Source organism: Hydra vulgaris, chromosome 15 (assembly GCF_038396675.1).
Source record: "Hydra vulgaris chromosome 15, alternate assembly HydraT2T_AEP".
Taxonomy (NCBI): Eukaryota; Metazoa; Cnidaria; class Hydrozoa; order Anthoathecata; family Hydridae; genus Hydra; species Hydra vulgaris.
Genome location: NC_088934.1, coordinates 29,760,001 through 29,787,500, shown reverse-complemented (window position 1 = coordinate 29,787,500; position 27,500 = coordinate 29,760,001). Strand labels below are relative to the sequence as shown.

At 27.9% G+C, this 27,500-nt stretch overlaps 1 protein-coding gene across 2 annotated transcripts in view; it reads right to left on the bottom strand.

The window, feature by feature from the left end:
- The window catches only part of LOC136091301 (uncharacterized), a 127,321-nt gene that overhangs the window by 1,435 nt on the left and 98,386 nt on the right, over positions 1–27,500 (bottom strand). Inside the window, exon 8 of one of the 2 annotated variants that reach the window (XM_065818694.1) lies at positions 11,999–12,137. The exons of the other annotated variant lie outside the window; for it this stretch is intronic. Coding sequence (XP_065674766.1) covers positions 12,134–12,137 — 4 coding nt within the window. The 3' untranslated portion in view covers positions 11,999–12,133. Of the gene's footprint in view, positions 1–11,998; positions 12,138–27,500 lie in introns of those variants that run through there. 2 annotated transcript variants of the gene reach the window in all.

Genomic DNA, 27,500 nt, shown 5'->3' with positions numbered 1-27,500 from the left:
AAAAAATTAAAAAATGGTATTCAATCAATCAAGCATAAACAAATAAGTTTACATTTATAACAAATAAGCTATAGATTATACTACATCAAACTTGTATGATTTATCTCTTAATTGCTAAAAAATTATTTATATTATTTATATACTTATCAGAATTTAAAATAAATTTTATTATAAAAATGAATTATACTTTGCATTTGATTATATGTACACACTGTTACAAATATGTTAAATACATCTGTATAACATTTACGTAATAATTCGTATATAAAAGGATATATTCATGTATTTTGATTCGTAAATAGACAAATGCATAAATATATACAAAATTTTACGAATATATGCAAAAGTTTGCCATGAAGCAAAAAGATTGAATTTTCCACATGTTTAACTCATCGAATTTCTCGATGCGTTTAAAATTAACAATTGGGGGTCTTATAAATTTTGGTTATTTTTTATGGATTCTTATAGTTATTTAAGTTTTTTTTTAAATCAAATTGTTTATTAAAGTATGTTTACATTGAATTATAAGTTTAAAGCTTTTTAAAATGTTTTATTAGGTATGTAACAACAAAACTTTTTTTAGAAAAATTTTTTCTCATGTGCGTTTTTTTGTCATGTCACATTAGTCAATTTGGCTTTTTTTAATATTAAACGTTTTATTGCAATTTATACATTCTTAGATAAAGAGGATTTAATAGCTTTCGACGACATGAATATTTTAGAGGTTGGTAAATGGTTGTATTTGTATATTTTGCATAAGTCAATTCTTGCATATATAGTTTTTTTTTCTTAAATTACTTGTCAAAATATTTGTTGATGTCACTCATAACTATCTATTATACAAATCTTGGGTATAGATTTAGTTGTATTTATGTGTTGTAAATATATTGTATTTACGTACAAAAAGACATTTACAAAACGGATTATGAAAATCACAATTTCCTACATCATTTTGAATCTAAAATTGTTGGAGACAGTGATTGCCATTTAGATAAGTGAGTTTTTTTATTTTTTATTGCAAAAGTTTTCCTTTATTTAAGATTATAATAAAACACTCTAAAGCTATTGATACCACCATTTCTTCTTAAAGTCTAAGCATTGGTAAATCTTCATCTAGCTCATAAAGAAATAAAGGATTTTTGCAATGCAATTGATTTTTCCATTCAAAACTACGCTCAAAACTAGATAATGATCGCGAGAAAAACAGACGACATAAAAGTATTTGACAAATCTTTCGGAAAAATGACACCAAAACATGAATATGATGGTTTTTACAATTAAAATAAAAGTATTTACTAAAAATAACTTTTTGACATAATAAAATCCAAAATTGGTCCTTTTCTATTAATAACTATAAAAACAGTTTATATAAGTTTTAGCGCTTAGGAGAATTTTTTTATGGATCAAAGCACTACTAATTAAGCATTTTAGAAGTTGTCTCCGTGTCATTCACAAAAGGTTTAAAAAATAATGCGGGGGCGCGAAATGCATTAAGTTTTTAAACACTTGGATTTAACCTTTCCTTAAAAATCAAGTAACTGGGTTATTTATTCTTATATGCTCTTCTATTCATTTTTATTGTCGTTTTTATTCATTCTTATATGCGTATTTATTTACTCTTATATGCACCTTTATATGCGAGTCAATTACCCATAAAATCTCTAATATAATTTTATATATACATTAAATAGGCTTTTATGTTTTTATACAGATATATTTAAAATATAAATTAGGTTGTTGCCACTGTTCTTTATTTAAAAAATAGTTGCCTAGCCAGCACTGGACTTATTTAATTAAGCATATGGTTGTGAAACGGAATTAAATTAAACTCTGTATTATTGATAATATTTTTAAGTTCCCTGAATACTCCATACGCACTTTGAGGCCGTTCTCCATGTTTGTTAGTATGCTTTTAAAAAAAAGAAAATTCTTTTATTGGATTACACTGTGGTGTGTATGCTGGCAGGTACTTAACAGCTATGCCAGGAGAGGCTAGTGTTTGCCTAATAAAAAGACCCCTTTTGAACTTACAATTGTCCATAACAAGCACCGCCGCTTCCACATCTGCATTCCAAATTACTTGTGCCAACATTGTTGAAATAAAAGTATAATATGAATCTGCTTTCCAGCCTGCAGTTTTTATTTCATAAGCGAGCATTCCAATTGTGAAACAGGACAAATTAAACTAACATTCTTGCAACAATTTGCAGACGACTGTAAAATTGCTGCTGTACCTCTTAGCAATAACCATATGTGCTTTTAGTGTGTACATTAAATCAAGTTTCATCCAATTAAATAAGTATTTCATTTGAACTTCCGATAAATTAGCTTACAAATGCATTGCGTGCATCAAAAACTCGTGTTGAGTTTTGTTCTTTTGACACATATACAATACGTTTTCATGATAAATCTGAGCGATTGAGTTTTCTTAAAATGATAGGCTGAAAAACGTTGAAGCCTGCTGCAGAACGATTTTTTTTTATTGCTTCTAGCGTACAAAGATTGTTTTCTTGCAGGCATATTTCAGCAAAATTTTTTATTTGAGCGTTAATAGATCTTACACCTCGTTTTTTATCAAAAAACTACTGAATGCAGTCATGTCGTTGAATTTTCTGATTAACTAAACGACAAGATTTTGAACTGTGCCCTAAGACAGATCAAGAGAAGTGAATATGCTAGTTGTAGTTTCATTTCTTTCAACTAAATGCTTAAGTATTTTAATGTACTCTTTTGCACCAATTTTCCTTGTTTTTTGATAAATAGCACTGCTATTTTTTCTTCCATCCATAGAGTGAATAGATTAACTAAGTAAAAATAGGTAATTTGTAACTTAAATAAACCATCATCAAATGTAAAAAAGGAAACAAGAACAATCTGTTTTAAAAAAATAATGCTTTTTTAAAACGCACATAAAAATGAATAAAAACACACATAAGTAGGTAGTTCAACAAACGTCCGTTTGCGGCGGAAAACAAGGTCACAAAAATTGCTTTGATTTTAGTTCTACAAACTGACGCAGAATTTTTTAGTACCTGTCGGTAGATGCTTTTTTTTAGTTATTTACAAAGGAAACTGCCAATAAAAATGACGCCTTTTTAAAGTAGGATTCCTGCTGATTACAGTGATCTTTTCGTTTTAATTTTAACACAATCCTTTCTAAAGTTACATCTCTTCAATGAAATAAGGTGAGCTAAATCTTTAGAGAATTTTTTTTGTAGATTAGTAAACTCAAATATTATTATACCTACTTCTAGCTTATTATATTACCTTTCTGAAAATGTATAATATTATAAAATATTTCATTGCCGGCCAATTTTAGAGTACACCTCTGTGAAGCTACTATATTCTGAAAAGTTTTATTTATTTTTCGCCAAAACTGGGGGCGCGATAAAACATTGTTTTTATTATAAAAACAATGTTTCGTCAAACCAAGTGATTTTAAACAATAAAATTTATTGTTTAAAATCACTTGGTTTCTAATCTTTCCCCATCTAGTATTAAAATTTAATAAATATGTATCCTCATCAACTATTAAACTAAATAAATACGTAATATACTGCCCATTTCATAATAAATTGTAAGTCACCTGACACTTGTCCATATCATAAATTATAATCATATGCCAGTCAACATATTTTCAATTACTTTTAACTTTGCAATCATGTCACTCACTACAAAAAAAAAATGCTTCTGATTTCAATGCTTATGTTGACTCCTTTAAAGTGGATAGTAATGCCAGCACAGTTTACAGAAATGGTTTTGCAATCTACATCTACTTGTTAGAGAAAAAAAAGATAACAAAAGCTAGTGTGAGACTGCCTGAAATATTGTCTTCACATGGGTATGAATGTAATATTGGAGCTGTTACAATAGCCTTAAAGAGAATTTTTTTAGAAATTAAACATTTCAAAAAGAGGCTCAATGAACTATGGTGCAAATTATCAGACCTATTGGAATCACCATTTAAAGTCCCCAAAATGAAAGCCCAAATAGTTATACCAATGGAAGTAGAGGAAGTATTGCAAACTGGAAATGTGGTGACAGTTAACATGGAGAATGCAAAGAAATTGAAAACAGACTGTTCGAAGTGTCCTAATTTAAGAAAATCCCTAGTACTGCAAAAAAAAACAATGGGAAAACAGATCAAATACTTGAAGGCAAAAAGTTTGCTAAGTTCAGATAATGTACGCATAAAACGTTTAACCCAAGACCTTAAAAGGAAAAAAATATGTATCGACAAGCTCAGACAAGAGAAGAGAAAGTTGAAGCTAGAAAATTCTTTGTTAAATGCACGTCTTAAAAAGTTGACATTAAAAAATTTTAAGAGGACTATTTTGAATGCAAAGAGAAAAAGTAAAAGAGCTGATAAACACATAGTCAAGCTAACACAAAAGCTGAAAGAAAAAAAAGAAGAACTCAAAGACATTGTCAATCGGGGCTTGGCATTGGATGATCTAAAAAGTCAATTGGACCGCCCACAGAACAACTCACCAAAACACATTTTTACTACAAAGTCATATAACAAAAGACAACATAAAAAGCAAGTCAGATATACAACACATATCCGTAAGTGCATCTATATGTGCTTTCTAAACCAAGTACCGATAAAAAATGCTGGGCAAGTTATTCGTTTTGTTGTCGAAGAGCTGACTGGTTCACGTGTTTTGTATGTTCCCCGACCAACACAGACTGCACAGATGGCATATGAATTAGGTGTTATCTCAGATATACAAGTGGCAGAACACCTTTATTACTCTACATCTGCTGTAGCAACACTCTCTTGGGATGCGACAACTAAAGCTGGGGTTCATGTCAACGAATGTCACATAGCTACTTCTGGACGACAGCTAACAATACAAATTTCTGAATTAGCAGGTGGCAAATCAGGGGACTATATGGTGCAGCTAGTAAATTCTTTTCAGGACATTGCATCAACTTATTCAAAATTTACAGGTATACAACAGCATATTATACTTAACAAATTTCGCAACACCTTTGAGTCTACTCTTACAGACAGAGCAAAAGTAAATCACTGTGTCAATCAACAACTGAGTGACATGTTTTGCAAGCCACTAACTGAACTCAACTGCAATGTTCATCCTTTAGATGGTCTGGCAACCGAAGGTCGGAAAATTCTACGCAAACTTGACACAAGCTACAATGTTACAAGCCAGGTGTATGGGAATGAGTGTCATGCTGCAAATATGCTTAATGCTGTGTCTAAATTAAAGTAACTTTTTTTATATCCATATATTTTTAGTTTTAGGAATTAGTAATAATCATGGTTATATGATAATTACGGATATATAAATAAAAGGAATTCTTTTTGAAATTTAGATACAAAATGAAATCTGGTGACCCAGCTGGTTTTAAGACATACTTAATCAGCAATGGTCTGAAACCTGGAGTTATTGTTCGGTATGTAGGGAATCGGCTGCATATTCTATTCCATATGGCAGGCACTGTTTACCAGCTGAAAGACAGTCTCATCACATATCTCAAAAAATACTGTAGAGCAGCTGCATTGAGACTTGCTCTCCTGGGTGATTTTAACAATCTAAAAATTATGACTCAATTAAGAGTTTTAGGTAGGTTTGCATGTCTTTTTATCTAATAACTATTCATTATATAAGTTTAATCATTCTTAATTATTGTATAAGCATTGTCAACAAGATATCTTTTTTTTAACAAATACTTTTTTATCTATTTTTCACAGGACTGTATGGCAAATGTTTGACAAGTCCATGGGTGACACAATTTTATGAAAACAAAGAGAACAGAAGTCATTTAGAAATGGTACATATAACATAATTTACATTTAACACAGGTTGATAATACAGATTTAATTTTGGTTGATATCCACAGTAAAAAAACATATTTCAATTAATTTTACTTGATGCAAAAATTTTAAATGCATGTACTGAATAAAAAAAAATCTAATAAGTTAACTTGTTTTTATTTAACAGGTTCCATTGTTTAAATCATGTCTTTGCTGGCTTACAGAAATAAAGAATGACCCATTACTCCTGCTTTCATTGCCTGTGGATTGTTTCAGTTGTGAGCTGGTACAAACAGATACTGTACTTGTTTTACTTAGAACTGCAGAGTCTGATAATTATTTTAAAGAAATTGCCAAGTCTCTTGCCGAAGGATTTATTATAGTTGTAAAGAGGCATCTAGCGCCATATCTCTCTGGTGCCCTATCCAACCCCAGTAGAGATGTAATTAACAGTACACTAGAAGCACCAGTGCATAATATGCACAGCAAAAGAGCTCTGGGTATGTTTGATGCACTGAGTAAGAGAGCTCATAATGCTACCACTGGATTTCTAGATGGTAAAGTAAAATGCAAAGTCGTTAAGACCTTTAATTGGTTGATGCAGTTGAATCTGTTTAAAAAAAAAGATATTATTACTTTTGCCATTAAACAAGCAGTAGCAAACAGAAAGCTGTTGCTTGTTAGGAAGTCTGAAATTGATGCTGCTGCGAAGTTACGTCAAGTAGAAACTGCTCAAAAAACAAAAACGGGACAAAACGGAGAGGAGAAAGATAGAGAGAGCAATAAAATTAGATTTAGACAAAAATGTGGAACCAAAAACATTTGCCAGTTTTTCTGATGAAACAAGAGACATTATCAGGCAGATATTGAACAGAGATCCTGGTTTGCTACAAAGCAGCATAAATCATATTTGGGATGTAGAGGGGAAAGATGTTATTTTTATGGGAAGTATTCATTCCTTTTCATCAAAAAAGAACAACAACTTTATCAATGTTGAATATTTGAACAATGAAAGAAAAATATTTTTAATAAGTGAATTTCTTACTGACATTGCTTTGGGAGACATTAGCTTCCAATAGATACAATATCTTAAATTTTTTATGGTTTTCTACATTAGTAATTGCAATCCATTTCTTTAAAATAAGTTTTTTTTCATCTGTACAAATAATATTTTCATGTACATTGTTATTTTTATTATAATAAAGTTAGGTGAGGTTTTTATTATAATATATTATATAAAGTCTTTATGAAACCCTTTTTTTACTAATTGAAAAAACAATGAAGTTTCCAATTATGAATTTTCTATCCCTTATAACTTTTTTAAAGCTATTATTGGAATGGTGAATGTTTTTCATTTTGTTTTTATTGTACATTCTAACTTTAACGTTTAAAGTTTAAAAACTCAAAAAAAAAAAAAAAAAAAAAAAAAGAACCACCCCGGGGGCGTGTGGCCCAAACGCCCCCGGTTAAATCTGCCATTGTTTTTTTTTACTTTTTTTGTAATATATTAATGCAGCAAGCAACCCTGAAAATTTGTGGTCAATATCTATATAAATAATTAAGTAACACTGATAATTCTCTCAAATTGTTACATTCGTGGTCACAATTTTTGAAAGAATTTGAAGCACAAAATTTTTCACCTTTAAAAATTGATAACTTTTTAGCAAATTTAGTTAGAGGAAAAAGGATTGCAGTTTTGGAAATCGTTCATTCTGCTGTTTCCAATGATATACGTCATTTAAAAAAAAATGAGTTTGATTTTTTTGTTGAACTACCTAACATAAGAATAAATAAATTGCGCATATAAGAATGAATAAATACGAACATTAGAATAAATAAAGACGCATATAAAAATAAATAACCCTGAAAGAATACATTTATATTTATTATTTACTGTTAAAACTAGACCGAAAAAATATTTTTATATCAATATCAAAATACGTCTCGAAATGTACAAAATTTATATGTTCCCGCAATGTATTTAGAATTAGTATATATATATATATATATATATATATATATATATATATATATATATATATATATATATATATATATATATATATATATATATATATATATATATATATATATATATATATATACATGGCCGTAAACAATTAGGCTTGGGAGAGAGGGGGGAGAGAGGCTATAGCCTACCCCCTCCCATCCCCCCAGATTTTTCTATTTGTAGCGTCTCTGATATTGTTTTTATAAGCAATTTGAAAGCATTTATAAAACCTTCGCTTTTTAAGTATCTGTAACTAATTTCTTTGATTGCGTAACAACTTTATAAAAATATTTCGCAGTTAAACGAGTAATAAAAATAAAAAAGCCGCAAATATGTAAACTTTAGTAAATAACTGTAGATTTTAGGTTACCTTTTAAATATAAAAAAATTTTTTTTTTTTATAGAATTCATAACATGGTATTGAACTAGCTACAACTAATAAAAAGTTGTTTAGTTCAAATAAGGCAATTTTTTTTTTTTAAATTTGCATTTTTCTTCTTTTTATTTAGATTTTTAAGTTTCATGAATTTAATAAGTAAATTTAAATATTATTAGATAATATTTATTATCTAATAATTACAATTTGCAAATTGATTTAAATAAAATGGAACTAATTATAGAAACATTACGTAACAATCTATTATATAATTTACTTCAGTGTTATGTCTTCAAAACGAAAAGTGTCTGGTGCGCAAAGGAAGCGTCGTAAACGACTGAAGGAAATGTTTGGGTCAGATACCAACCGAACTATTACTTCTTTCTATGCAAGAACTGTGGTCTTATCAATGTCTCCTAGCTCTGCCTCTCGGTAGCCCTGCAACTACAGCTGCTACACCTAGTTTTAACAGTAGTTTTACTATCCCATCTCTTGCTATCCCTGACACTGATGTTACTACTTCTTCTTATGTTGGCTCTGTACCTACTGTTACTTCTTCATTATCTTCAAGCTCTGTCTTTAATTTTTTTTCTTCGTTTACTAACTCAGCCAACAATAATGTCAACTCTGCCTCCACTGTTACAATCTACCAAAAAAAAGCATTTAAGTAATAGTCCGCATCAACCTGTGTTAGTTTTTCCAAAACATACTCGTGGTAGTCAAAAGCGATCATTTTGTCAGCAATAATGCAAACTGTTTCCGTGGTTGCATTACAGCGAATGTAATGATACAGTTTTATGCTATTGTTGCATGTTAACGGAAATGCATAACTTATCATCTTCAAAACGCTGTGCGGATGTTTTCGCAAAAACTGGATTTTTTAATTGAAAAAAGGTTTACAAAAATTACAGAAACACTAAAATACTCTTTTTCATCGAGAAGCCATCGAGATGGTTATAACTATTTCTTCAAAAACTAAAGATATTAGTGAACTTCTTAGCAAAACTCATGTTGAGGGAAAAATGGAAAATAGCGCAATTTTAATAATAATAATCATGAATACTCAACTTCTCGCCAGAGAAGATATTGCTCTGCGTGGTGATTACAATTCAGACAAAGACTATAACGAATTTAAGTCGAACTTTTCTCACTTACTTAATCTTAGAAGCAAAGATAATACCACTTTAACTAAATGGATGAGAACGTCGCAAGATAAATTTACGAGCGCAGTTATCCAAAATGAAGTTCTGCAGATAATGGGTCTTACTATACTCAGAAAAATTACATCCAACATTTCTGGAAAATGGTTTACTATTATGGTCGATAAAACCACTGATCATTACAACAATGAGCAAATAGTGATTTGTTTGCGATATGTAGATGAAGATGACTTTGAAGTGCATGCAGTGTTTGTGGGACTTTACAGTATGGAAAACACATCTGCTGAAAGTATTACTGCATCTCTTAAAGATGTTCTTATGTGGATGAATCTTTCAGTTAATAATTCTCGCGGTCAGTGTTATGATGGTGCCAGAGTTATGACAGGTTACAAGCCTGGAGTTGCAAAGAAAATAAATGACCACGAACCCAAAACACTATATTCTATTGTTTTTGCACATTTTGAACATAGCAGTTCAAGATACGCTTAAAGCTTTCAGCATCATGAAAAGTGCTGTAAACAGTGTTCAATCAATTACAAAGTTGATAAAAAATCTCCTAATTGTGAATGCTTTTTCAAAAAGGTCAAAAGAAAGATTCTCCCTGGGGCTTCCGGTATTTGTATACTTTACACTACACAATGGACGGTAAGAGCAGAATCATTTTATTCCATATCTGAAAACTATAAAGCTCCACAAGTTGCTGAGGGAAAAGCTAAATCTGAGACAAAAGACAGTGATATCGTTTCTCGAATAGGCGGAGTTGTAGCACAAATAGAAAAATTCTCTTTCTTGTTTGAAATTAAATTGGGGAACACTATTTTATGCATGATAGAAAAACTTATTAAGAAGTTTGCAAAAGGTAACACTTTTGTCAAGTGAAAATCAGAAAGTTATTGAAGGAACTTTGACTACATTGAAATCTATCAGTTCTGAAAATTCATTTGAGCTATTCTGGAACAGTATTGAAATCAAAAGAAAATTGCTTCAAATAGAATAACATACTTTGCCCCACCATCGCAAAGTACCTCGATGTTTTAAAATAGGAGCATCTGCATCAGAATTATTTGAAAATTCTAGCTTTAACTTTATTAAGAAGATATATTTCGAAGCTATAGAAATGACATAAGGCAGTATTTAATCTGGATTTGAACAATAAGGATATTTAATGCTTTAAACTTATAAATGCTTCAAATGAAGATGATTCAATAAATAACGAATTTCTTGCTTTCTATGCTAGAGATTTGAATGCTTCAAGACTGTATGCACAATTACAAGTTATGCACGAATCCACAACTGAACTAATAGAAAATCTACAAAAAGTCCTTAGTTTTGTCGATAAAAAATGAATGGATTTCCTGTAAACTTTACTGTTATTTGTTTAATAATTACGACTAAAATGTATATTAAAATGACTAACACACGGACTAAAATGCGTGTTTGTATGCTTATATAACACATAATTCTTTGTGTTTTACAAAGTAGCAAATAAAGTTTAAAAGGATTCATTATCAAAATTTAGGAAGTGGATAAAACTTATCCTTTTGATACCAGCAACAAACGCTACTAGCGAGAGAGCTTTCAGCACACTTAGATATATCAAAACTTGGTAAAGAAGCACCATGAACCAAGTTAAACGGATAAACTGGTGTATGGTGTTAAATATACACACACAAAAAACTTACGAAATTAAAATCATAGATACAGCCAGTGATTTTTGTGGCAATAGTAAAAGTAGAAAAACTGTGTTTGGACAATTTTGAAAAAAAAATCTTGAAACTGCTATATTGCTTTATAAGTGTCTTATACTACATAAAACTTGAAGTTTGTAGAAATAGCTAAAATTTGTCTTCCGTTTCTAATCTAAATAATATTTTCCGAATCACGTATGTATTCGTAAATATTATATTTTAAGGCCGAATTTTAAATCATATTTTAAAAACATTTTTAAGTAATAAATTACCTCAAAAACCTACAAGAAATCGCATTTAAAAAAGTTAGTGTAATACATACATTACACACATTACTACACAATTCCGAAGAGTTTTATTGTTGAGTGACATGTTATTTGCGCCCCGACTTTTTCTTGCCCCTCCCCGACGGATTAAACAAGTTTTCTATGGCCATGATATATATATATATATATATATATATATATATATATATATATATATATATATATATATATATATATATATATATATATATATATGTATATATATATATATATATATATATATATATATATATATATGTATATGTATATATATATGTATATAGAGACATACATATTATAATAAATCTTGCTTTCCTGAAAAATTTTAACGGTAATATTTATGGGCCAAGAAAACAAAATCTTTTACAAATACGTTGTACTGTAGCATATAATTAAGTTTAGAATAAAAATAAATTCGTTTAAAACTGAACTCAATAAAAGTTCGAAGGGCACTTTTAAATTATAGTTACACTTGCATCTAATTCTACAATAATAAATCAGAAATAAAAACATATTTAAAAGAATTCACTTCACTTAAAAAACCAAAAATGAAGTTGGTACCTTAAACAAAAACTGGGAATTACAATTTTGAAAAAAAAACGCGTTGTTTTTAAACCTATTTGTATAAGTGAAAACAATAATGTAAAGCCTTTTCAATCTTTTTATTCTCAGATATATTCTCAAATAGAAAAGTTCCTTATTTTGTCTCAAAAATTACGCACCGAAGACGTCGGGAGAACCTTTAAGAGTGTCAATAATAAGAGAAGGTCTGGTAATCCCCCTTCTTTTCTTGTATTGCTCAGATTTTGTTACGTTACCTAAAGAAAAAAGTGAATTATTTGCTAAAAACATTTTATTATCCTTAGCTTTTGACTCCACTATTATCATCCTACCTGATATACCCGCCAAACAGGTTAACCCATGATTTGACATTTATATCACCAGTTTTATATCTAAAGTGATTTCCTATTTAGACTATTTTACAGCTTATGGTTAAGAATAGTTCTAAAAACATACTTATAAGCTGTTGTTATCGCCCACCATCAGGCCATATTGAAAGTTTTAATGCATTTATGTGTAATGATGTTTAAAAAAATAGTTTCAAGGAAAATAAACTAAATTATATAATTGGTGGCGTAAATTTAAATTGTTTTGAATATCACGTTAATAACAACATTAAAAAATTTTACGATGACTTATTCGAACATGGAGCAATTCCACTAATTAACAAACCTACTAGAGTAACCTCAACTTCAGCTACCTTAATTGACAACATTATAACAACCGATATCATAATCGAAAAGGATAATAAAAAGTGACGTTTCTGACCACTTACCTAATTTTTTCTCTATTAGTATTGACAACAAATTAATATAACAACATAAAAAAGTCATTACCAAACGTTTTTTCACCGATGCAAATCTAGCATCGTTTAAGGATCAATTATCTTTAATAAATAGGAACCATATTAATAGTTCATTTGAAGCTAATGAAATATACGTTACATTCTTTCAAACTTTCTATGAAATGTATGATGCAAATTTTCCAAAACATGAATTTATTATAACCAATAAAAGTTTAAAGTCACCATGGGTCAATAAAAATCTTAGGAAATCCTCAAAAATAAAGCAAAAATTGTATATAAAGTACTTAAAATAACCAACACCAAAAAATAAAGTTATTTATAAAAATTACGCTAAAATGTTTGAAAGTCAAAGAAAAAAATTTAAAAAACGATAATACTATGATTTACTAGAAAAATATAAACATAATTCAAAATGCACATGGCAAATAATAAGTCAAATTACTGGAAATAATAAATTAAAATTATGCTCTGTGCCTAACGCTATAAAAGTTGATGGCGTATTTTTATATGAACTCAAACAAATAGCAAGAGAATTAAATAAATATTTCGTGTCTGTTGGCCCTAATTTAGCCAAAAATATTCCAAATATGATTAATCCAATAAATGATTACGTGTTTCCATTAATCTCTAGTTTAGATAAATTTGAAGAATCTTCTTCAGAATTTGAAAGTGCTTTTAAAATGCTTAAAACTAATAAAGCAGTTGGTCCTGATGATATTAATTGTAATATAGTCATAGATACACGAGATACCATAAAACGTATTCTTTTTAAAGTTTTTAAATATTCTATAAATCAAGGAGTTTTTCCCCGATCAATGAAAATAGCCAAAATAAAGCCTATATTTAAAGGAGGTGAACCAACAAATGTCAGTAATTACTGACCAATATCTATCCTCTCTGTTTTTTCAAAAATTTTAGAAAGAATTCTATTCAACCAAATATCTAATCATCTTTCTGTTAATAATATACTTTACAAAAATCAGTACGGTTTTAAAAGAAATAACTCTACTGAACATGCAATAGTTCATCTTACTCGTAGTATAACTGATTTATTCGAAAAGTCAGAGTTTACTTTAGGCGTCTTTATAGACCTATCTAAGGCTTTCGACACAATTGACCATGAAATACTGTTTAAAAAACTTGAACATTATGGTATCACCGGTAATGCTTTATAACTACTAAAAAGCTATTTAAAACATCGCAAACAATTTGTTTGTTTGCGATGTTTTAAATAGCTTTTTAGTAGTTTTAAAGCATTATGTTGACGGATCTTCTTCACAAGATTATCTGAATATAACCTGTGGTGTTCCACAGGGATCTATATTAGGGCCCTTATTATTTCTGATTTATGTTAACGATCTCCGTGAAGTCTCAAAATTAACAACTATAATGTTTGCTGATGATACAAACCTATTCCTATCTAATAGTAACATCAATAAACTTTTTTATGATATGAACATTGAACTAACAAAAATATCAGACTGATTGAAGTCAAATAAACTTTCACTCAACATTGATAAAACTAAATGGATTTTCTTTCATCCACAATTTAAAAAACATTTACTTCCAAGAAATATGTCTCTTCTTCATATTGATAGTATTCAAATAAAAAGAGTAATTCTCACAAATTTCTTAGGTATCATTGTAGATGAAAATCTATCATGGAAGAATCACATCGGACATTTATGCAATAAAATTGCATAAAGCATTGGAGTTTTATATAAAGCAAGAAGTGTTTTAAACAAACATTCATTAACTCAACTATATTACTCTTTTATACACTGTCATATTAGTTATGCCAATATCGCATGGGGTAGTACCCATAAAAGTAAATTAAATCCACTTTATTGTTAGCAGAAGCATATTGCACGTCTTATAAATTTCAAAAATCGTTTTACTCACTCAAGGACACTTTTATTTAACATGAATGTTTTTAATATATATGTAAAACTAACTCATCTCCAGCTTCCTTTTTTGATTTATATTCTTTAAAAGAAAAAAATAAATATTCTTCAAGAAATGATAATTTTATTAAACAACCAAAATTTCAAACAAACTTTCGTAAATTTTGCATTTCTTTTCGTGGAGCTTTTTTATGGAACCAAATAATTTTAAAAAATTTTGATTTTTCTCATGAATGGAATTATTATATGTTCAAAAGAAAACTAAAAAAAGTAATTTTCTCAATTGAAAATATTTTTATATACTTTTAATTGTACCCAGTTTTGTCATCACTCATTTATATTTTACTTTTATACAATATTGGTTTAAAGTTTATGTGAGAAACTATATTTAAACATCATTATTTGAATTTTGTTAAAAGTTATTTGTATAGTAGTCATTTATTATTTATTTGTTTACTTTAATTTTTATTTTAATTCGTAATATTTGTAAATAATTTGTATCACGAACGGAAAAGTTTAAAATTTGTATTTATTTATTTTATTTATATTTACTAAGTTCAAAGTTCTTCAACAGCGGTTCTCGGTGACAAGACCTGTATGGTCTTCTTTGAGTTCCCGCGAAAATATACCTGTTTTTTTTAGCAGGAATGCTGTTCGGAGCTGTCGTCAACACTCTCAAAACTATTTATAAGAAAATATCATAGTCTTGTTTTTAAATTTGCTGAAAAGCGGCGTTTGTTATCTCTAATTTATTAAGTTCTGAAGAACAAACTGATTTGTAATACTACCATCTTGTTTGCCTTTTTTCTATCATTAGCAATTTTTTTGAGCCTTTAATTAACAAACACTTAATTTCTCATCTTAAAACTAATAACTTTTTTTCTGATCATCAATAAGGATTTCAATCTTCTCGTTTTATTGCTGATTTGTTAACGGTAACAACTAACAGGTTTTATTTTGCATTAGATAGATGCAAAGAGGTTAAAACTGTCGTACACGACAGTTCTAAGACTTTTTATAAAGTTTGATATGCTGGTCCTATACATAATTCCTATTCTTAGGGTGTATTGGGTAACATTTCTAAGATTACTAAACCATTCATTGCCAATCGTAGTATAGAAGATGTTCATGATGGACATTACTCTTCTTCACATCTTGTAACTTCTGGTATTTCTTACGGTGTGATCCTTGGATCTACACTATTTCTAAATTTCTATTTACGATCTCCCTGAAATTCTCACATCAAAGGTGGCTTGTTTGCTAATGATATTTAATCATCAGCAAACAATGCCAAATTGCCTTTAAGGATTAAGTCTTCGTTCTGATCCTACTTGGAAACTGTACATTAAATCCATTGCAAATATAACATTTGCTAAGATTGCATCTCTTTAGTACGCTCATCACTTTTACACTACAGATTCTTTTCCTTATATCTAGAAGTTTCTAATCCGTCTTGGTAGGAAATAAGACTGCAATATCTAGAGTGAATCTTTGGGTGATAGAGAGTCAACAATGCAAAGACTTAATAAACTTGAAAGAAATGCGTCAAGTCATTTTTTATTATCTCCAAGAATAACAAAAACTATAGAAACTCTCTATTTAAAGTTCAGAAGATATTGACTAACATACAACAAAATAAAATAAAGCTATTTATCCGTCTATTAAATAATAAAGTAACTTTTGAAATTATCAATTCTCAGCTTAATTATTGTTCATTAAAATATTCATTTTTAGATGATATAAAGGAATTATGTAAGATCCATAAAATAAATATGAAAAAATTCAGGATAAGAAGAAAGTGAAAACAAATATTTCAAAAAATATAATTCCTGAAGATACTTGTCAAATTTTAGTACAGGCATTCCAATGTTGTAATGCAAAGCAACAGCGATTAGTTTTCAAAAATACTCTTGAAGAAAACATTCCCAAGTGATATACTTTATTCTCTCTTTATATATCTTAAACTATTTTTATATATTTTTACCTTGTAAACACATTTACAGAGGGTGTTTAATAAAATAATAATAATTATAAGAATAAATTACTTGCAAGAACAAATTTATAGATTTAAAGAACAGTATAAGTATACTCCAAACTGATCTAGAAAAAGTTTGTAACTTGACTAATGCATAGCTAATGCGCCTTAATATAGATAAATGAAAAGTTATGCATGTTAGCAAAAACAATCTTATGTTAAAATACTCTCTTTTCGATTACAATACTAATATGAATTTTATTCTTGCAAAAACTAACTGCAAACAAGATTTTAGTGCTTTTTTCATACGATCTTGAATTTTCGGCACAAGCATGTAAAGCTGCCTCATCAGCCTGTAAAACTGAAACGTACACTGAAACGGCTTTTGTTAATTGTGACATTAGTCTCTGAAAAAACTTGTATGTGCTACGTTCTTCCACACCATAAACTTGCAGTGCAAGCATGATGTCCTCTCCTCCAAAATGATATAAATTTCATGAACCGATTCAACAATTTTTTAAACACAACTCAATAGTCATCCCACCTTTTGCTAATCAAACTTGATCACAACTAAGACGGCAAACAATATGAAACTAGAAATCGTTTTTTTATTATTTGTATTGTCTCTAAATGGAATGACCTTTTCGAGCAGATAACAAATGCCAAAGATGTAAAATATTTCAAAATATTGCTTCACAATAAGGACATTAAATCTGCCAAATTGTCACAGGGCGCCTACTACTGTTAACGCGCATCATACTAAACAGCCCTTGTTTAAATGTGTTGCAGAATTCCATACTACTACTAAATATTAAAAAATATATACATAAAAGAGATATTATTTATCTCTTAAACTAATTGACTCCATCAAATTTCTTCTTAACTGTAGTAAATAACAGTGATATTTATTTATTCAATTATTTCTAAAATAAGTTTATATTTAAAAACTTATAAACTTTTTGTTAAAAACGTCCACATTGCAAGTTTAAAAAAGTATAGTTTTAACTTTTTCTCTGAACAAATAACTAAAGTAAATGACTGAAAAATTGGATTTAAAAGACTATTTATTGTATTCTATATAACAATAAAGTTTTTTTAATTGAAAATTAAAATAACAAAGTTTTTTTAATCAAATATTGGGATCATTTCATGGCGTTTTAGTACTACAGAAATCAAAACCTGTGTACCAAAATGCAAAACTAAAGATGTAAAAATCTACATAATTTTTTTGTAGTTGAGGGAAGGATATTTCAAGCAGTTTAAAAGTGCGCATTCGTCACAAGTTAATTTAAAAAACACTAATTCCGCACAAAAAGTATAAAAATTATCTAACTTTAAAACAGCAGCATTTATTTTCTATCAACGCTTTCATCTTTAAAAAAAGTTAAAAAATAATATAAAAGACCTGTTTTTCTTTGTTATGTAAATATTTATATTTATTTAACAAAGTAAATGTTTATATATACTTAAAAAAAAGTAAAAAGTTACAAAAATATTTAAATATACTTAAAAAAAGTAAAAAGTTACTAAGTAAATATTTATATTTACCTAACAAAAGAAGATCAAAATACCCAAAATTTTCCAATAGGTTCGGAATCGCTTCCGTTTGTCTCGGGCGAACTAAAATCGCCTGACTTATCTTTATGCAAGACTGTTGAAATTTGGGACACTTATCTGAATATGTTTAACCTTTCTGATTTTTTATCAACTATGTGTTTCATTTACAAAAAGTCTATTTTTTAATGCATTAATATTAAAAAGGTTTTCTTTAACCTTTTATGCATTTAAAAATTATAAAAATATTTTTTGTTCTTCTTGTTATGTTTCTATTTCTTTAGTGATCCAAAGCATATTTTTCTTAAGTTTTTGTGTAAATTTGTGTTCTAAAGCAATGACGTAGCTTTATACATTGCGTTCCAAACATTTATCTATTGAATTACATTTAAATAATTGTTAGGACAAGACAAGTTAGATGTAATAAAGTTAGGCCTAAAATTTAACTCTGGCGAATCAGACTATTATTAGATGAGTTGTTAAATCTTCTTTTACCTGGTGTATCTATTTCTGAATAAATATAACTTTTTCAGTTTGTGTTGGATTGTTATTAAGTTGTTATTTTTTGTGTTTATAACAATGTTTTTAAGTATGAGGGAAATTTTTAAGTTAGATATATGTAAAGATAGATGTAACTAACCTATTGCTAAGCGATTAATTAATGTGAATAAGATCACTTACAATGTCGTTTCCATTTTAATGAAAGTATTTAGATTAAGAAAAGATTTATTTAGTTGTGTAAGCTTTATTTTGTTAATTGATTTTAGCTTTTCTGGAATTAACGAGTTTGATAAAATGTACCTAATATTAACACACCTTTAAAAAATTAGTTTACAAAATTTTAAAGCTTTGGAAAACAAATCGTTTTTTAAAATGCAACCGTCTCAAGCTCCACAAAAAGACACACAAAAAAAAAACAGCCTGTTTGTTTCCTGTTTGGTACACATTTTTTGTACCAAACAGGAAACAAGAGCTAAGTAGTCATTTGACAAATAAAATCATGTGGAGCAAATAGATAAATTAAAAATGATGGTACTACTATTGGAAAAAGAAATTAGGGATTCAAGTTCTGAAATTGAGGATCTCAAAGCGTTATGTAAATTTTTAAGTTCTCTTGTAGCAAATATAAATTGTAGACTTAAACAGGAGGAGCAGTTTAATTTTTCCAAAAAAAAGAAATTAAACAAAGCACAACGTAAATCTGCTTATGCCAAAATGCCAAATTGCTAAAAGAATGAAAGAAAGATAATTTATAGCAAAAATTTGTAATTTAAAACAAGACCAAGTTTGCAAATGTTTTGTTAGCGGTTATAAAAATTTAAATGTTGTTGATTCTTATATAATTTATGAAAATCTTGGTTCTTCTGAATTGTTCCGTGGGTTTAAGTGTACAATTTGTTGTGCAATATATTTATATTAAATTAAGTTGTAAAAATCCTTGTTCTCAGATATGTAGGTGTAGTACAACTAGACAATCTAATATTGCATTTACATTCTTTCAATTCTTAACAGATTCAGATTTTGAAAATGATTTGTCTATGTTGTTTTGTGATATTTTTCCTCGTGAAAAGCCAATGTTTCGTTGTACTCCAAACATGTTACGTTTGGTTTTGCAGTTAAGTGTTTCTGATGCTGTAGAGCTATTGAGTCATTTTGGGATGCCTACAACTGATTTCAGAAGGCTAAAACGTATTTAATGTAATCTTGGTGAAAAGACTCTGCATCTGAGCCCATGATAAGACAAAAATATGAAACGCGGACAAACATCTTTATAAAGAACATAATGCTGTCAAGCCCATGTTACTTTTTCTATCTGCAAATGAGATTCCTTTATTAATCCCTGATGCATTTAGCCCCGGTATTGTTTCCTATGTTATTTTATATATCTGCACATTAAGTGTATTAATGGTTCAGAACTGGAAAACTTATTTCGAAGAAGTTTTAACAATTTTCAAATTAATTTTTATCTCAACTCTGTTTTAGCAAAGAGGTATGGCTCCTTTTTGCTAGGAATAAGGGTGGCAAATAGATAAAATTCCACTTTAAATTTGTTAATTCTAAATTATGTAGATCTGTATATGACGTTTAATTATTTTGTATGCATCAAGGCTCAGATTGTTGTGAGAATTTTGCTTTTATTTTAAGGCATTATGCTATAAGTGTCAAAAGAATTTAGTTGTCAAATTATAAGTTAACAGACAAACAAAATTAAGCTTTCTTAAAAAGAAATTTTTATTAGTTTTACATCAATAATTTTGTGGGACATCAGGTTTAATCTGCTTTAAACTTTCCTAGTTACAGACCTAACTGAGTTAAAATCTCTAATAAGCTATGCATCTATGCCTCACACACCTGGTAATATCCGAAGGAGAACAATACAGTTTTTTTATAAAATAAGTTTTACATTAAAATAATGAATAAAATACATAAAATACATAAAGTAAAAACTACAAACTTTGTTAACATTAAAACAAGAACGCGAATACTCGCAGAAGATCCGCGTAGATTAAGAATAGGTTTATACTCATATTTAGTATTAAAATAAGTAGCAGCCAATTCTTTTTAGGAGAATATTTTTTTTGATGTTGAAATAAGTGAGCTTTTTAATTATATAAAGTTATTTGCTAATGACTTTAAATATTCATGAGCTCATTTTTAATGTACCACTTTTTATTAATCAACTCTAAATTATTGGTTTGTTGAGTAACAAGGAGGGAGATTGCTTACATAACTGCGTAAAAAAAGAATTAAGACAGTTATATTAGAGCAGAAGCTGTGTCTTGTTTTAAAATGCTTCGAATTGAACAGCAAAGCTTATAGGAAGCTTCAAGCTGCTAAGGTGAGAAAGTGTTGTGTATTCTAAGCAAGGTGAAAATGTGTTTTAAAAAAAGACTCATGTCTTGTTTGTCTTCATCAATTTTGATTTAAATATAAATACATTTTGCAAACAGGATCTTTCAAATATCAAAGTGATTTTGTAAGTTTCAAACAGATAATGTTGCATGTTTGGGTAAAATGCTTTTTTCGGAGGTTTTGTATTACATATTCGTTAAATGTATTTTTTAATTTTAGAATTTAGTTTTTCTAATTTGATTATTGGCTTCAAAATAAGTCGTTTTTTATTTTCAAAATTACATAATTATTGCAGTTTAAAATTACAATTTTAAAACTACACTTTTAATGTTGCACTTTTAAAATTAAATTTAAAGTATTGCAGTTTGTTGCTGATAAATCAGAGTAAATGAAAGCATTGCAGCAAAGAATGAATAAGAAATAGGTTTCTTTTACAAACATTTTTAATATAAAGGAACTTACAAATATAAAATGAACTGAATATAAAACAATATTTTGATTGTTTGTTTAATTAAATAACTAGTCAATTAATGGTTTTTTAAAGTTACGAATTTATTTATAGCATTTTGAATATATATATATATATATATATATATATATATATATATATATATATATATATATATAAATATATATATATATATATATATATATATATATATATATATATATATATATATATATATATGTTTGTATGTATGTATATATATATATATATATATATATATATATATATATATATACATATATATATATATATATATATATATATATATATATATATATATATATATATATATATATATATATATATATATATATATATATATATATGTATATATATATTTATGGCATTTTTATCTCAATTTATTCCCTGATTAAAGAAGAGTTTTTTCGGGTTTTAAAATAACCTAAAAACGTTTTTATTAAAAAATTTATTTCAAAAGTATAGATTTTCAGATTATTTTTGATAAAAAGTCATGAGTTTTTTAAAAACCTGCATTAATCGTCAATTCTGTGCGTTTATTCAAAATTCTGGAAAGGTTAAACTATTTTGTTAACTTCAAAAGCTCACAAGTTTTAATATTGTTTTGAGTCTATTTACAGGACAGAGTTATCTCTAATATTTTAAAAGTTACATGAGTTTTTTTAAAAAAAAAAGTTAGCCGTTTGTCTACCTTGAAACACGATTGGAAATGCAAAAATAAATTCGAAATATAAACATTGTTTTTTTTAAGTACCACCTAATTTATTTAACTTAAAATTTATATTCTTATGATCATCTATTTGTAAAATAATAATTAGAGTGGGGTAGGCAAAAAAACATGCTGTTACCATGGTTGTGGCTTACAGATTTTACAATGTGCTTGTTATAAATTACTCCTTAGCACGTGTCTGTTATAAACTTAATGTTGTTAACTGTTTTCTAAAAATCACATATAAGCTAAAAAAAAATCATATAAAATTATGTTCAGTCTATATCATTTAATAAAAAACTAAATGGAAACTAATACAGCCAAAAAATATTTCAAAAGAAAGAATTCAACTTTTTAGGCATTACAAACCACGAATTTCTAAAATTGGACGTATATACACCACCGTCCATAATTATTTGAATTATCGAACTTTTCGACATAAAATATCAAAGTTTTATTTACTATTGGGAGAGACACTGTAAGCAATGGCTACCTGAATTATATGTTATCTTCATGTTTATTAGATTTACAAAAAATTCCCACTAGATTCAATTAAAATTTACTTCTTACTTTTAATATTAGTAAACACCCCAAGTGACAATGACCGCTCTACATATTCGTGGCTTTCTACATAACAAGCTATCCAATTTGTCAAAGTTAATATTTGTTACCAAATAATAAGTCTTTTTTGCATCTTGTTCATCTTTAGGAAATAGTTTTTGACATAAACTTTAATTGCTTCCATAAAAATCCAATAGGAGAAAAATCTTGAGATTGGAGAGACTAAATCATCTTATTTGATATTTGATCATTCTCGAACTCAGTCATATAACATACATTTTTTTGAAAAATATGTTTCAGATTTAAGCTTTAAGTCGTCTTCATTTAAAAAACAAATTGCTTTCAATTAAACCATCTTTCCAAAGGTGTATCATAATTTTTTTAGCCTACAATTTATCTACTTTTGTAATTACTCCCTTAACATTTACAAAGTCACCAGCGGTATTCCAACCAAAGCATTTCCACACCTTAACAGTACATCCACCATGTTCTACAGTTAACTATAAACACAACTTTATCATACATTTAACAATTTTTTTCCTAGACAAACAAATATACCTTAAAATCAAAGATTCAAAACTTTGACACGTTGGTACGCGTGTACAGCCATTGATGGTTTTATGTAGTTTTTGCCCACTTTAGCATTTTTATTATTTTTATGATATTTATCAAAGTATTTTAATTAAAATATTTTTAAATTAACTAATAGTGAAAAACAAATATAAAAAAAAGTTAAATAAAAAATAGCATATTTAAAAAAAGTTAATATTATCCGAATAATGAAGAACGGTATTATTTATATATTTTTTGAAATTTCAACTTTTTTCCGTAAGCCGCTTGTAGTGGCTTTTGAGGATGCCTCGCAATTTTTTTTTATGCGAAGGGTTTCATTCTAGACAAATAAAATTTGTTTTCTTTTTATGTTTAAATAATTCTTAAAATATTTAAGAAAAAACAAAATCTATATGGTGCGGGTAAAGAAAGTTACTACTTGATAAAAAATCTCGAGAATTCCTTGAATTCAAATAACGTCTTGGTAAAAAAAATGTCACTTTATCAAATTATCAAGCGTTAAGAGGAAGTAAATTGTTTGAATATGGGAACTTAAACTATGGGAATAAAAAACACCTAAGAAAGTGATCACTGGTGGTAAGGAGAGCTATTCATAAGAGTGGCTTTTGAGACCTTACTTTGTAAAATTATTCTATTCCGTTTCTTGCATTTTAAGTTATATAAAAATATTGTCCTTGCCAAAATAACACCCTGTAAAAAAAAAACTGTACAGAAGTCTGAACTCAAATACAAAGCACTTGTTTTTAAGGTGAAACAAGAATTTTTTTTCCGATCATGTTATGATTGTGTGTTTTCAATAAATCTTGTATATTTATTATGTTAAGATTATATTTGAGCGCATTTTTTTTAGATTTGCTATTTATTGAGGATAACTAGTTCTACAACTTACAGGTAAAGCGGTGAGCATTTTAGGCATCGCTTAAGTGTGTATAAGAATAGGGCGCCTTTGTTGAGACAAATTTTAAAAACTATTATGAATAAAAAAATGAACATTGAAAAAAAACATAAAATGGATGTAAAAAAAAACTCAAAAATATCCAATTTTTATTACCAGGAGCGCTGTTATAGAGTAAAGCTATTGAAGAGACGGTTTTGGCGCATGTGTAGTATGATGTACAAGAATAAACAGAAATTCATTTGCTTCCACATTGTCTTTGTGATAACGTTTAAAAACCTGTGTATGTGAGATTCAATTTAAATGCGAATTTTCATTCTTTGAATTTGAATTTAAATTTTACTACAAATTCATTTAAATTTCTTAAAAACTGAAACAGTATTTTTTATATATAAAATCATGATTTTGTGTTTAAGTTTCAAGAAGTTCCACAAAAATCTAGATTTTTGCGGAGTTCTTAAATTATTTATAAATGACTGGACTACGGATAATGTTAGGCATTTTTAGTTTAAGATAAGATGTTGCTCAATAAAAATTGTGGTCAAAGTTGACCATAACAGTTAGCTTCAACAATCCACGAAATATTTGGCTAAAAATGTCAATGCGGAACACGTTCACTCTCAATTAATAAACGACAAGTTATTGTGCACAAGCTCAGTTGGATTATAAAAATTTTAGGATTTTCAAAATGGCTTTGGGCCTTTGCAACAAAGTTAATTTTTAATTGACAACTAATTTCTTTATTTTTATTTGCTTTTTTTATTATTTTCTACGAGGATAACTAGTTGCGAAATTTTTTTTGTGTTTTGGTAACAAATTTTAGTTAAAAAGTAAAATAATAGTAGAACATTTTTTTATGAATGATGCAGATTTACTTAAAAAGTTTTATTTGATTTGTATAATGATTTAAAAGTCTTTTTCCATTTTTTGAGCGGCAAAACTTAAAAACTTTTATAATTTTCTTTATATGAATCTTTTTATTAATTATAAATAATGTTAGCGCTCAATTTCTTTTCTTGTTCAAAATTTAAATCTAACCATTGTCATAAATCAACACTATTGTAGTTAATGTATATTATCCTTTGTAAAAAAGTTTTCTATGTTTTTCTATTTTAGTTAAATAAATATTTTATTTTGTATGCAGTTTATTATCGATTTATTACATTAACTTATATTATGAATATAAACAGTATTTAATAAATAAGGTGAAAGTTTGTTGGTTAATCAGTATATTTATCCTTCGGATTTTCTTTTTCTTAGGTGAAGATTCATAACAACAACTAGAATCTTATTTGTCGGGTCTGTTGATATTTGCTTTGGACCCTATTGGATCAAACCAAAAAAATAAAATTGAAAAAGCGTTTCATGTCATGCTCTCAGATGTTATAATAGCATAAATAATGATATCAAAAGAATGACATCAACAACACTTTGTTTATGAATGAGTTAGACACCTCATTGTAAGGAATGCTTTTGTTGTCAGCAGGTAGAAAAACTTAGCAAAGGTCTAACTGTTGCCAAATTATTTAAACATAATAAAAAGCTTAATGGTCGCCCTGGTATTAGTGTAAAAGTATCGTCATTTTCAATAATTGCTAAAACAAAAAATAGCTTGTAACAACACATGACTCAGATATAGATATTGAGAACTAAAAAACGAATTTAATCCTCATTCACCACTTTGTCAGTGTAATTTATGTAGTAAAATACAAAAACAATCAGTAACTCTAAAAAGATGTGAACATTTATTTTGCTTTTTCTGTCATAGCTTGACAACAAAGTCTCTAAGATTTCCAATCTTACAGTGGATAACAGTATTTCAAGAATACTTGATGAGATTAAGATGCTGCACTTTATATTCTTAAGCAAAAGATGGCTATTGATGTTAAACACGTTATTGAGTTTAAAAGTGCATGTCCTAGCAATATATATTATAATATATATTATAGTTATATATTATGTTAAGCTAAAACTATAATAATAAGAGTTTTAGCTTAATTAATAGTAACTATTAGTTAAATATGTATTACTTTTCAAAAACGTTTTTTTAGCCAGTTTTGATTTCACTTGCTCCAAAAGCTTATGTAAGCAGTGACCAAGCATCGGCTACAACAATTAGAGTCAGAAATACTTCTATTAAAAGACAACTGAAAGTTGTGTCTGGTACATCCAACGTTGCATCTTGTTATCAATTATCAAAGCTGCTAAATTCTTTTCAAGCAGAGACAAAAGAAATAATATTGAATAATCTAAATACTGAAAGAGCAGTAATTAGCCACTAACCACTAACATGGTAGCAACGCCACTAACATGGTAGCAATGAAAGCAAATCTCAGCATACCATGGGAAAAGCTTTAAATAATTTTCAAGTTAAAATTTGTCTGCATAAATTTTATTCTATACTCATTTTTATAGCATGGCATAGAATTATTTTTGTTTGATTAAAGGTCGCTGAAGAGCTTTAATATAAATACAGCATCACATTTTTCTAGAATAGTTGCTGAAAAAATATCTGCTAATGACCTTATTGTGGAAAATGCACCAATTCCCTTTGAAAAGGAAGAGATAGGAATATTTGAAAAAAACATGTATCTTAGGGTTATATTGAAAATTTACCAATGCATATTTAAGATAAATTGATCAATTTGAAAGGTAGTTTTAACATCTCATAATTAATTTTTTTTTCATTTGGGTATAATTGTTCTTAGTTAAAACTAAAACCATTGCCTACTAAATAACTTTTATTTTTTAGTATATTAAATAATTAAAAAGTTTATTTGTATGTCATCACAAAGCTCATTTTGAAAAAACCAATAGATCAAATAATGTCGTTTTTAGTTGTCGTAATAACTTTGCAGTACGGCTTAATAAAAGTACATTATTATATACTTTCAATTTAAATTTTTAGGTATCTTTACCTAGTCTCCATATGGCTCTTAGCATTTCTTTAAGTTTTTTTGGAAGAAGTAGTCCATTAATCTGATATTATGATTGCTGCAGAAGCAGTCAAAAGCAGTATAAACTTTTCAGAAGCATATCCCGTTTTTGTATCAAAACAAAAACAACTGTTAAATCTATAAACTGAAATTCTTAACTTTGATTATCAAATCCACAAAATCAATGATATCATTTTGTTAGCTGCTGTTAACAATTCAGATAATTTAGAAAATATCTCTCTGCTCTAAAGAAACTGAATCACTTAATAGTGTAAAAGCGACAGTTATACAGTTTATTGATTTCATTGATATTTTTATGGCTTTATATTATTTATTTCATATTGATATGTGTAGTTATATAAATAGAA